The sequence below is a fragment of the Haliotis rufescens genome, unplaced genomic scaffold, assembly GCF_023055435.1.
Source record: "Haliotis rufescens isolate VD_foot unplaced genomic scaffold, xgHalRufe1.0.p SCAF_2, whole genome shotgun sequence".
NCBI classification, from domain to species: Eukaryota; Metazoa; Mollusca; class Gastropoda; order Lepetellida; family Haliotidae; genus Haliotis; species Haliotis rufescens.
This window is the reverse complement of record NW_025963890.1, coordinates 7,309,434-7,323,371: the sequence shown is the minus strand read 5'-3', so window position 1 is coordinate 7,323,371 and position 13,938 is coordinate 7,309,434. Positions and strand designations below refer to the sequence as shown.

Below are 13,938 nucleotides of genomic sequence, written 5' to 3'. Positions count from 1 at the left end.
CTCGTGATGTAGTTTATCCCACATATGTATAATCGTACAGATGAGTCAAATTTGATGTACGCTAGTGAGTGTATTTTTAAACACGTATGTGGCCCGCCCAAATACATGTACCTTTGCATGCTCAGCGGGCATCGCTACGTAAAGGAAGGTCATGCAGTATGTGCTATAGCAATATTTGCCATATTCATATCTCTTCTCATTGTCAATATCAGTACAAACACGGTGAATTACCGTTGTCAGGTAGTCAAAACAGTGTCAACTGCATTGTGCCATATGTCAATCTCCCTTGTCAGGGTTTAAATCCGATTGTCCCGCATACACGGCTCGTTGCCTTAAATCGATATCCGAGAGCATGCAGATAAAGCTGTCTACGCTTGGATACGAACAGCCAGGATTATATTTCATGCTCAAGGGCTTGGCATTTACATTTAGTATCGTCTTAGTGTATCTGTAAGCCAGACTGGGATTGTACAGTGCTTTAATCGATAACAATATATTTGATTAACAACGTAGCATTTAACAATGTGAACATTACATGTGTTTATAAAGCAAATTTGAGAATGTAAAATGTCTATAAAATTCTGCAGAAAGGAATGTATTAGGTATGTTGAAAAGCAATTCCTTGTCAAAAAGATTTCTTACAATATTTAGTGATAAAAATTATTACCGTAAAAAGCTGAAAATTTCAATAATGCTTTCAAACAGCAGTTTCATTGGTGACATTTTGGAATTTTATGAAACGACCGTTACCCAAATATTTAATTCTTCATACTGTTATGAATTGTCATATATTCCTATTTACTTTTATAGATTGCACCACTCATAGCAAATGAGGTGGAAGTACATCAGTACACCCATACAAAACTTGTACTCGAAAATAATTACGAAAGTGAAATTACCTCCCCTTGATTGCTCAGGAGTCAAAGGCGCCACAATTACGTGTTGAGCTGAGTCTCTTTAACGTGGCAGAAACTAAAGATGGTGGGTTGGAATCCCAGATTCTCTCTGTTTGCTTCTAGATTTGTCTGCAACATGCCAGGACTCACTGATTCCCCCAAATTGTAAAGACAACCATCGCTTCGGGATTCCTCCCACATCAAGCTGACATTCCGTGGTATAACTGTAATACCGTTCAAAGCGGATTTAAACCAAACACACTCACTTACTCATATATGTTATGAGGACAGACGGGGTCGTTACTCATAATATCAGTCACTGGTTTGTCTGGTCCGGACTGTACACTCATATAACTGGAACAAGGCTGAGCGCGGCGTAAAACAACGCTCAGTTTCAGTTTATTCAGTATAGGTCTTGTGGTAGAGCGTCCGCCCGGAGAGCGGAAGGTCCAGGGTTCGATCCCGGGCCGCGTCATACAAAAAGACGTTAAAAGATTGTACTTGTTGTTACCCTGTCTGGCGCTCGGCATTAAGGGGCTAAAACAAGGACTGGTCGGCTCGGAGTCAGTATACTGTGTCTGAGTGGGGTATTCATGTTAAACTGCGGCATGGTATCTCGGTGAGCTAGCACTATAAATCGGCATCAGTCCGGACTAGTACAAGCAGCCACACACACACATACACGTGCATGCACGTCGCTATATAAGTGCAATAATCTTGGACGCGACGTTAAACCCAATTTCACCTCACCTTACCTTATTCAGTATAGGACAAAAGCAACAATACGTGAACCAATTGACAAAAAGATGCGCTGAAACTTACTCATACATGTATATTTTAGAACTTAATGTATATTGAAATCCACCCCACTCCTCGCTCCTATTCTTTCCCCACCGCTCTTACCCGTTAAGACGTTGACCTTGGTGGCAAAATTCTTACTCACACACTATGACCGATATGATTGAGCACAACATGTTGCAAGCTAATAAAACCCCAGGAAACTAATTCCCGACACTTATCTGCATAGTGCATTCGCTATGTGTACAGGAAAAAGTGAGCGAGAAGTGGTAAGTGTGGTTTCAAGTAGCGTCTGTGCATACATGTCACAATCATGAACACAATGTGCTTCCGAATCGTGTTGTAACCGTCTGGGCACAGAAAAAAGGCTTATTCAGAAAAATACACACAGGTGAGTTTCGTAAAGTATTGACATCAAGTACAGAGCAACGCTCCTGCTGATTAAGAATTTTATCATCCAAAACTGGCTCCCACAGGAGATATCGCTTGGATGAGATCAAGCGATATCTACACTGTAGATATCGCTGCAATGAAATTACATCACAATGCTTTGCAGACCATTGTGACGTCACTGGTTACCATGACGTCACAATCAAATGACATCACTAATGGCTCTGCTACTGAAGCTGTTTGCAGTACTTTTTACACTGAAGACACTGCTAATTACTGTCTACAAATTGAAAAAGTTGAAAGAATGATGTTGGATGATAAATAAAATCTCACCCTCGTGTCTTTTGATATCAAATATATCAACACTCGTTGATAAAAGTGGCAAAAATCCTCGGCAAGCCTCGGATTTTTCCACTTTTATCAACTCGTGTTGATATATTTGATATCAAAAGACACTCGGGTGAGATTCTCTATGTCTTTGCAATATGTAAATATTGGTTTTTGTTTGTCCTTGTAGGAAACCGGAGAAAAACCATTTCAACGCATGGGAGGCCCCACTCCCTGATGATGACATGGGTAGGCGTAAATACATATACTCACCGCCAAAAGAAACGCGAATACCATACATATTGGTTAATATACGAAGAAGGGGCGGTCGGGTAGCCTAGTGGTTAAAGCGTTCGCTCGACCCGGGTTCGATTCCCGACATGGGTACAATGTGTGAAGCCCATTTCTGGCGTCCCCCGCCGTGATATTGCTGGAATATTGCTAAAAGCGGCGTTAAACCATACTCACTCACTTACTAATATATGAAGACTTACTCATATTGAATAGATATAAGACTGGTTCGTTGCACAAACGAACATACTGGAGTGTTGTGTGAACCGATGCTTACGAACGCATCCCATGTGACGTCATGATCCATAACTCGAGATGCACCATTTGACTTGTACAGGGTCAGCGTGTAAAGTATGGAATCCATGTGTAGCATATCGTGATAAGAATAAAGTCTTTGTGATAACACTTTTCTGATTGCTAGTTTTGTAATTAATTGGTTCACATTGGAAAAAAACCCTCTTGTTAACGTACATACTTCTCCATATGTTTCTATGGTTCGCGTTTCTTTTGGCGGTGAGTATTGTTCACTGCTTACTGTAAGATATTACTGTAGTAAGGTCGAGAATCAGGACACTTGGAAATCCTTCATAATTCACGAATTCGTATGGATATTTCGGTGTATTATTTTACGAACGCTTCAAACCAAACTTAAATCAACGCATATCTTTGATTGAGTTGGAGGACGTATTAACATTTGTATCACACAATGAGTGAGTGAGTGAGGTTTTACGCCGCTTTTAGCAATATTCCAGCAATATCACGGCGGGGGACACCAGAAATGGGCTTCACACATTGTACCCATGTCGGGAATCGAACCCGGGTCTTCGGCATGACGAGCTAACGCTTTAACCACTAGGCTACCCGACCGCCCCTCACACAATGAAATTGAAGAACGAATTGTGTCAACACTGCTAAATATAGTTATTTTAAAGTTAAGTCTTGTTGCTTTTCAGGACTTGTATCCTGGATGAAATTCAATGACTACCCTGAAATGAAGCCAGGTAAGAATAACAAGAACTCCCCGAACACATCTCAGTGTATTCTGTATGCAGGGAAACATTGTCTCTTCACCATATGCCTTACACAGGAAAATATTCATAGTGCAATAATTAAAATTTCCCCGTGTTCATTGAAATTCCTGCATTCTGATTAGCTGAATTGGTCACGTGTTTTTGCATTCATTCCCCAATGAATGTAAAAAAATAAGCCACGCCTACCGAAGCGGACTACTTTTATTACTACGGAATGTCGGGGAATCCCAATATAACAGTCGAGGGAATTCCCTTTCTGCTGGTGTATCGTCATGCACAGGACATTTAGCGACATTCATGCATATTCAGTGTGCAAACAACCCTTTCAGACCGGAGGCCAACAGGAATGAGACAGCAAACGTGCAGGCTCACTCGCCGGTTTTTTCACGCTTGCCTTGGTTCAACTTTCATGTCTTCCGGTTTCATTTCTAACTAGCATGCTCCCAACTGTGTCTTCCCGTTCACAGGGAACTAATGTTTGAATCTGGCGGTAACTGACCATGCCATTTCAAACAGCCGCCTTCTCCCGGACATATTTGTTCCGGCTCGTGACAGTCTAACTGTTACACCTCTTGTCTTGATTGACAGGTCCTATGAACATTGTTTTGATCTTACTCTCCGCTGATTGCTTCTGACTTTGTAGGCGTGTCAAGTTATGTGCATAAATTTAACAATCAGCTGATTCATTTCACGTCACAGTATATATTCCTACACTTGGAATGTTTATCAATCTCGTCATTTTTGTCTGCTTTGATATATACAACTTTTTGGGTTAAACTATTGTACATAAAATTCATGTTTTACGTACCGGAAATTATTTTGGTCCAAGAGCATAAATTGTGGTTAAATGTATATTTTTCTAAATGGTTCCATCTGCAATAAAACGTATGCGACATGGCATGATCTTTGCACCAACTTCAATAATAAATTAGTACACACATTTCTTGTACTTCAGCCAGTGACGATGATGAGGATGACGTTTCAAGGATACGACAAAATGGATTTCCTCTGTGTCCATCAATTGAAGATGCCAGGGTATTTGAACGACAAAGTCTCCATGATAGATTTAAGACATCATCATGTCAATACACTGGAAACGACAACAACGAGAAAAAAGCCCCAAGTCCGCCCCAACCCCAAATCACAGTTCCTCCAAAGACTACAGAAAATGTAGTCCCTAAACAGAAAATTAACGTTGAAAGTGTTAAACGTGCGTGTAAGAGTGCCATTCCAACCCACCAATCACCCGTTCTAACGTCAGAGGAAAAGGAGGCACTTATTGCAGACGACAATATGTCACTTCCGGCCAGGAGTTGCACTTCTGTAGATCAGTCCCAGACGACATCAAATGCTGTTGATCTTGCAGAGAGTAAAACTAAAGTTAGGAAACTCATGGGACTGGCTCAGAAATACATGAGCAAGAATGACAAGGCTTGTGATGAAGGAGAGGATTTTAATGACGAAGGATATGACTCAAAAATATCCAACGAAACGGAAGGAGTAGAGGAATTAAAGAATATCGAAGAAGTGTTACTGGCGCGGGAAAAGTATCTAGCAGAGACGTTTGAGGAAGAAGAAGGTCCTCATCAATTGAACTCTTTTCAGTGGGTCCGGGATCCTGGTGGAATGTCTCCTGGTAGGATAGTTAAATTGTCTTACGCCCAAAGAGATAAAACTTTTTATAGCTTAAATGGTGACAAATTTGAGTCTTTGTGTAGAACTCTAAGTAAACAGAATACTGGGAACAATTTCAGGGGCATCATGGCTGCTAGTCTCAGCAACCTCTCTCCAAGCTCACTGAACATGCGCCATTTTAGAGACTCTGGGAATTTGCAACTTCTAAATTGTGGCGTTCCTGCAACTCCCAGATGGGGTTACGAAAATAACAGCCGGGGTAAGTTTTTACCAACTCAGGGTGATGGTGATTCAAAGCCTATGATTCTCAGGAAAGTGACAATACAAGATGCTAATGGTGAGGGCTGTGGAGCTGGCGATTCCAACTCCTCCCCAGAAACACAAACGGCGGAAACACCCGAGTTCAAGCGAACAGAGACCACATTATACAGGGAGCGATCAAAAGTTCAGGTTAATCACACGTCGCCTCAGCTGACAATAGATTCTACTAAAATCAACAGAAACGTGTCTATACCTTCACCCCAACAGTATAGGAACATCAGCAATAAGGTTGCTGCAAGAAGAGGGGATTTAAGGACTCCAAAATATGACCCTCGGGACTACATACTTACCGATAACGCGTCCAATTCACATATTCCACTAGGGGATTTGTTACCCGCAGTGGAAAGGAGTATCCGGAAGACCCAGTCTCAGAGAGGTCGAAGATGTCCTGGATATGAAGCCTCACAACCATACCCATCTCTCTCAGAGGAGGAGAGAGCCATCCTCATCAAACGTGATGTGGATGCATTGGCTGCCTCATATGATACGGTATGTTATTTTGATATGAGTGTATATATGCTGTGGACGTAGACATTGATTTGATTGCATGGAAAACTGAACGGAAACTAATATATGTAATATCACATGTATCTAAATATACCTTTTACCCAAACAAATGTCAATTAAGTCAGTGATCAGTAAATTATTTATTTCCTAAAGAAAAGCGACAAAACCCTTTCCATATTCATTAGAAATATCGATTGTGCGATTCTGATTATTATATTATGCGCATATGTTTATGAATCATTATCAAATAGAGATGATACCAGACATTCTCGAAAAGCTGAGCCTGTCCTATGGCACCCGTTACAAACACATGCAAAGACAAGTCAAACGTGTAAAATGCAGGAACTATTTTGAAACCTTTAAGAGTATTGTTCTCACTTCCGTGAAAGGAAAATTCATATAAATCTGAAAGTATTACGAGAGCACATATATTTAGATCGATTATCCTTTCGAATACACGCAAAGCTGTACCCACCCGTTGGCAACGGCAAAAGGGGTTGACTTGCTTCAAATCCGTCAAGGCCAGAGAACAACCAGTCTCGATAATCCGCCGAAACAGATTTGATTGGACGAAAGGCAAAATAACGTTGGAGTGAGTGAGTGCGTATGGTTTTACGCCGCTTTTAGCAATATTCCAGCACTATCACGACGGGGGACACCAGAAATGGGCTTCACACATTGTACCCATGTGGGGAATCGAACCCGGGTCTTTGGCGTGACGAGCGAACGCTTTAACCATTAGGCTGTCCCTCCGCCCCAAATAACGGTGGAAATGATATGAATGGATCACTGAAAAGTTACACGTTTGTTTCTTTGTGTATAACACCTATAGGTAGGAGGTGTTCCTTAGTCTTGGTAAATGTGATATAACATGGTAAAAGATTCTGTTTTACCCTTCAGCCTCACGGCCCCCCGGCGTTCCACCCTTTCCATACGAGGTCACCCCTACAACGTGCCCAGGAAATATCCAATAAGAGACTTCACGGACATGTTACACAAAACCCGGTGGGTAATTTACTTTGATGCATTAATGTTTCATAAATACGTCAGCAATATATACTTGAAGGATTAGGGACCAAATGTAATCGTTGAGAAAAGCCAAGTTGTGAAATGCATGTAGTGTATTATTGAACAATAATAAAATATATGTACACGATATTATTTCCTATGAAACTTAACACTGAAATTAAATACCCGATTCCGTGACTAGAAATTGATATATAAACACGGAATTATACATTGTTTCAGTTAAAGCCTTTTAAGAAAAATGTTAAGAGATAGATGTGATCACATATGAAATTCTTTCATCACTGACCCGTGAAGATCCGTCGTAGAATAGGTCTTCAGCAACCCATGCTTGCCGTAAAAGGCGACTATCATTGTCGTAAGAGGCGACTAACGGGATCGGGTGGTCAGGCTCGCTGACTTGGTTGATGCATGTCATCGTATCCCAATTGCGTAGATCGATGTTCATGATATCAATCACTGGAATATCTGCTCCAGACTCGAGTATTTACAGACCGCTGTCATACAGCTGGAATATTGCTGAGTGCGGCGTTAAACAACACACAAACAAATAAATCTTTCATCATGGAGTACACATTCCCCCGCAGAGAGGCACGACATCGTTGTTGTAGATGAACAATTTATCAGGCTTCGGTACACGAATGCACTACACATGTAAAAAAAACATATAACGTTTCACCATGTAATGCTTTTGATGAAAAGTGGTTCAAATATGACATATGGCCGAATAAAACAGTATGTTGCAATGTATTGTTTTCTTATGTGGGTATCGCTCTGCAGAGTTGCGTCCCTTAGGCGTTCCAGAAATTTATGATCGTGGGTTCGAATTTCAGATTGGCCCTGGTTATGTTTCTATATTTGTCAACACTATACTCTTACTCGTGGATTTCGCATTATTTCAGCCTTTCACCCCATATAAGCTGACGCGTTGAAATACTGTTCAAATTAAAGCGGCGTTAAACACTCACTCACCCATTCTTATGTGGTTATAATATGGACTTGTCGTTTAAAATAGTATTCGTAATATATGCATTAAAATGAAAAAAAAACTTGACATATCTGTTTCATTGAAACGAATTGAACGAAATGGAGATTCAAAACTATGTTAAACATTTTATGGGGATGCTGACGATTACCCAATCACCTTATCAAGTAATTAGTATTACCGTAACACAAAGCTACAAATAAGTTTATCTGGTATCTGGGATTGACCATGTATTTATGACGTATTATCTGACCTTACATTTAAACACTAGCTTCTGATTGGTTAAGGAGCGGGCAATTATTTTCAATGTTACCCGCGTTGGTTTGGGATAAATTGTTTTGTCGATATTGAGTCATGACAACCTTGCATGCAAAATTCAAACCGGAATTGAACGGAAGTCGACGTAAGTTAGCACTGAGATGGTGTGACAAACAAATAATAATTACTCCGCTGACATTGAAAATTATAGGTTTTCCTGGGCGGTTAGGAAATTGAAGGTTTAAAGCTCGTTTCCCCACATTGTGTGATGCTAATTCATAAATTCATAATATTGCTGACATCATGCTTAAACCAAGCTGCCTCACTCACTAATGTTTGTCTATCTAATTATATTATACACATACTTTCTATGTATTTCAGGATGGTACTGAAACAGTGCGTGTTGCCTCGCCCCGGTATCAAGCAAGAATGCCTCACAGACGTATAGGGTCTTCTACAGGGTAAGAGTCTAGCTCCCATTCCCTTTAGGTATCTTTTAATCTTAAAACAGATTCATTAATTCGAATTTTAAACGTTCTAATGTTCACTGCAGAAGCAAAGCTATATTCGACGAATAAAATAATATCAAGTTTGCAAATCGATTACATTTTAAAGATAAAGGTATTAAGAGAACTTAAGATGTATTTGTATCTTTGGTTTAAATGGTATGGTTTCTTCATTATAATTAAAACCAGGTCGGTGGGGTAGCCCAGTGGGTAACGCGTTTGCTTGACACGCCGAAATCCCGGGTTCGATTCCCGACATGGGTACAATGTGTGAAGCCCATTTCTGGTGTAACCTGCCGTGATATTGCTGGAATATTGCTAAAAGCGGCGTAAAACCATACTCACTCACTCACTATGAATAAAAAGTGTTTCCCGAATGCCGACTGATTTGTAATAAAGTCTTGTTGAATATCATCAGGAAACTAAGGGTAAGATTGGCCCTGTTTGGATCAGTAACAAAACTACAGGACAGGGTGTCCACCCGAAGCTCAGTGAGATTCTATACATATCATTGTGGTTTGAATGTAGTCGCTTTTGGAAGGTATAAAACCGCCATTCTGTACTGTCAGTATTGCATAGCCATACCAGAGGGGAGAATAGATACATACTGTGTCGTAATACACGTAGCCAAGTAATGTCCGATTCTGGGCAGTAGAAATGTAGCTATTTGTGATTTAATTTTAGTCAGAGTTTAGAAGGACGGGTATCGAGTGTGCCCATTTGTAGCTCATCTTATATTAATGTAAAGCAGGTCAGTTTGAGGAATTAGCATTGCTCTTGCACAGTATTGTAGATTTTGCACTGCACGTATTGTAATGTAGAAATGGTAGACAATACTTTAGAATATTCTCTTACCTTGGGGCTGGGTCTTAATATATTGATATTCTTCTTGTTTTGCCCTGCTATTTGTCAAATAATGGGTGGTCTTTGGTATTTCAACATACCGTGTAGAGTTATGTCCCTTACCCGTGCCAAGATCCGCTTTGATCCTTGGTAATCAGTGATGCAGTGTTATTGGCACGGATATGCCTTATTTCAGCTAGGCACAAATGCTACGCCTGTTTCTTTTGACCAAGCTTGTGTCAACAGCTTCGTTCACTATTTATTCTATATCACTCTTCTAAATTCCTTTCCTTGTGGCCGTGATATGGAAATGACAATACAAGAAAATGAACGCATGTTTGATAAATATTCATTTTATATTAAATGCACAACGAACTTTAACAATTACAATAGCCGGATGCATTTGGAATCGTGTTTTAACATCGTGAACATTACTGCAACATTATTTAGACACTATGACATTTTCTTCCATGAGATGAATCATTTTATTTTATAATTCTAATACATTACATATGACGACACGCCAGTAGTGTGGAACAGTCGAGAATGTTTACTCAATGAAAAGTGTGTTGCAATTAAACAGCTCTTTCTCGCTCGTTCCCCACGCCCTGTGTGTTATTGCAAAGTTCATTTGTGTTGGTGGCTTCTTTCGCCTTCCTGCTTTGTTGGGGCTGTTCCATGTGACATACGTATGTCTCCATATCAAACGTGTTTCAATAAATGGTGATAGTTCAATATTCAGAACCTGAAATCCTCCTGATTTATGTGTAATAATACATCATGTTCCATATCTACAGTATCAATACTGGTATCTCACTGTGTGTTTATTAATGTTTGGAATATATTGTTAATGCAAATAGGTCTTCAGCTACCCATGTTTACTGTAAAAGCTGACTATGCTTGTCGTAAAAGGCGACTGACGGGATCAGGTGGTCAGATTCGCTGACTTGGTTGATGCATGGCATCGTGTCCCAATTTTTGGGATCGATGTTCATGATGTGAATCACTGGATTATTTGGTCCAGACTTGATTATTTACAGCCCGCCGTCATATAGCTGAAATATTGCAGCGTGCGGCTTTAAACAACAAACAAACAAATAATTTATCACATGTACACCATTAGAGACTTGTATGCGTTACCGTTTTGTGCGTTCATTGATTCAAAAACTCCTTTCTGACTCACAACAGGCGTGGAAAGGAAGCCGTTGTAACTCCTCGATCACCTAGACAGGATAGAGTTCCTAGACTTCTATTGTCTAAATCGAAAAATGTTCAAGGGGGTTAGTATTTGCATGGGTTTCGTTGTTTTTTGTGGCGCACATTCCATCACTTATTGCACATTCATTGTAGTGGGTCTATAGCTCCGGCCAATTACCATGTACACCAGAATAACACACATGGCTTCAATTACGTGGTAAACATGTGTATCTATCTTAAATCTATACTTTGTTGAATCTAACAGGCAGTTAAATGAAAAGGGGAATAAAAGAAGTTGGATCTGTTCATTTACATTATAGAAACTTTTTATTAATTGGGCTGACAATTTAAAGCATTTGACATTCGAAAAGTATACATGTTATTGTGTGGAGCTATAGATTTGTGTTTGCTAGTAGTAGCTGATTGAAGCTGATATCCTATAATCGGACAAATTCATTCCAAAAATCAAGGTATTGTTGAGTTGGTTCTTGAAGTTTCCGTGCACCTATTTATATTGTTCATGTTCAAGAAACAGTTGATATCGCGTCGCTAACAAGACTGCATGAATATTTGACAAATCTAATTCATCATCATGTTCTGTTCGTACTCTGGGGGCACGCGCGGCCATGTAATTTAAGGCGTCCGGCCCTGCAGCGTTGCATCCCTTGGCAATGCCAGAAACCGATGAGTGTAGGTTCCAAGTCGGTTCGCCCTGAATATGGTTTTAGGTTTGTCAGCACCATACCCGTGCCCCTGGGTTTCAGCAAAGTGGTAAACATCTAAAACCAGCATCACTGTATGATACAACTGAAATATCGTTCACTCCTCATACTTGATATGCTATGACAAGATTAGATACGTTCAATGTCCCAAATGAGGTTTGTGATATAGATATTTTAGTTATTCGGTTGTCTTTATTCGACATGCACTAGTCTTTGTCATGAATTTGACGTTATGTTGAAAATATACCTCGTGGACGTATATTGACCTAATTTAGATATGTTAATAAAAAAGCTAGGTAAACGATCAACGACGTCCTCACTTGTGTAGTACACAGACAATGCTGACAGGTATTCAACTTAGGGGCAGAATGTATGTTATTCTGAAAGCAGCACCGAATCAAATTCGATGGCCATAAATAACTGATGGGAAGTGACCAAACGTATACCTTGGTTTCTTGTCAAGCCAATGTAATGCTGCATTTTCTATACTAAATACATTAGGGCATGTATACAGGAAAAAATATATAAAAATACGCTGCTATCAGTCACCTTTTTATTGTACAAGATGGTTCGGCAACATTGTTGGTGTATACATTTATGATTATGTCAAATCATTATTACTTTGGTAAGTACTGTTTTATGTAACTGACATGTTCTTACGTAGAAATAATGTTCATCATTATTATTGCTTGATAAGATGTGTAACTATTAACATGATTGTATTGATCAGCACGTATCATCTATGCACATGATATTCAAAGTTATTGTTCTTAAATCAAGGTACCTGTTTTCTAAAAAGTCCAATCTTGGTTTTATTGCTTTTCAGCTTTCTAGGCAGCAGAGTAATCAGCGGTCCATTCAAACGGAGGTTTTAGATGACTGAATCCTGGAAATGACTAAAGTACTTTAATCAAGTATAAATTCGTTAAGAAGACAAGCCACTGTCATTTGTTTGGGACGCACGATGGAGGTTTATATTTTTGATGATCAGTATAATGATATATCATATCAAAAGATTTCCAAGCTCCCAATGACGATAAATCTGGACTACCTCTCAAGATAAAATACACTTTTGTATATGTCTAAAAATCATCCAATGAGCTCTGTGACAAAAAAAATCACTTTTTATATCGGAGATACGCATTCATTTTTTCAAGCCAGTATTTCAAATTTACCCCGATAGGAACATGAAATTTATTCTGTTGGAAATAGATAGATATGTATATTTTTATAGCTATAGATTATTTTTACGTATTGGCTATTACAAGTACACAAGGTTGAGCTAACTGAAAAACGTTTTGTTTCTTTGATATTTCATATTATCTTTGTATTCTAATAAACATCTTATAATGTTAAAACATATGAGTAATGTTGTTTTTGCGTTGTTCAAATAACACAATAACAATTAATTATGAAAGGTAAAGTATTGATGGATACTCATGCTGGATGCCCCGAAAAATGTTTATTAAAAAGGGGAAATTGTTCGACTCTCCCTTTCAGAGAAATACAATGTTTTTTGAAGCAGTGACGGAAACAAGATCTTGGCGAAATCCGAATTGAAAATCGAAGAGAATTTAGGATATAGACGGAGTCATTTTGCAGTTTGCCAATGATAAATTAAACAAATTGCATTGAGATACCAGGATGCGAAACAAGATCTTGACGAAATCCGAATTGAAAATCAAAGAGAAATTTAGGACATAGACGGAGTCATTTTGCAGTTTGCCAATGATAAATTAAACAAATTGCATTGAGACACCAGGATGCAAATAAATAGGTAAATGAATTACAATATTCTACCAATCGAATACACTGTATGCATGAAAGCAGAATCAACATTTGAATATTACTTTGTGATGTAATTTCTGAAATATCAGTTTCAATATGAGGCTTCGTTAACATTAGGATAAAAGATATCAATATCGGCATCAAGAATAGAACCAAATAAACAGTTATGACGGACGTGCAAGCACTATTTCACATCCACTTGTTTTATAGTACGAGGTATTTTAATAATCGGAATTTTGAAAAACTTTTAATTACCTATATTATAAATTATATAAAAAGTTGGTGAGTGAGTGAGTGCGAATAAATCTAAGAATATTGTTATATTTCATAGTAGTTAAAGCGTTCGCTCGTCAGGCCGTAGATCCGGGTTCGATTCCCTACATGGGTACAATGTGTGAAGCCCATTTCTGGTGTCCC

General features: G+C 39.0%; 1 protein-coding gene across 5 annotated transcripts in view; it reads left to right on the top strand.

Moving 5' to 3' along the window:
* LOC124147974 overlaps positions 1–13,091 on the top strand; it is a 28,637-nt gene extending 15,546 nt beyond the window's left edge. For 2 of the 5 annotated variants that reach the window (XM_046518863.2, XM_046518858.2), the window contains exons 2-8: positions 2,602–2,660; positions 3,656–3,703; positions 4,689–6,178; positions 7,097–7,201; positions 8,847–8,926; positions 9,390–9,462; positions 12,560–13,091. In XM_046518863.2, coding sequence (XP_046374819.2) covers positions 2,602–2,660; positions 3,656–3,703; positions 4,689–6,178; positions 7,097–7,201; positions 8,847–8,926; positions 9,390–9,462; positions 12,560–12,616 — 1,912 coding nt within the window. In that variant the 3' untranslated portion in view covers positions 12,617–13,091. Of the gene's footprint in view, positions 1–2,601; positions 2,661–3,655; positions 3,704–4,688; positions 6,179–7,096; positions 7,202–8,846; positions 8,927–9,389; positions 9,463–11,002; positions 11,095–12,559 lie in introns of all 5 variants that reach the window. The other 3 variants (XM_046518859.2, XM_046518862.2, XM_046518864.2) reach the window with 3 other exon arrangements.
* Positions 13,092–13,938: the final 847 nt, after the last annotated feature.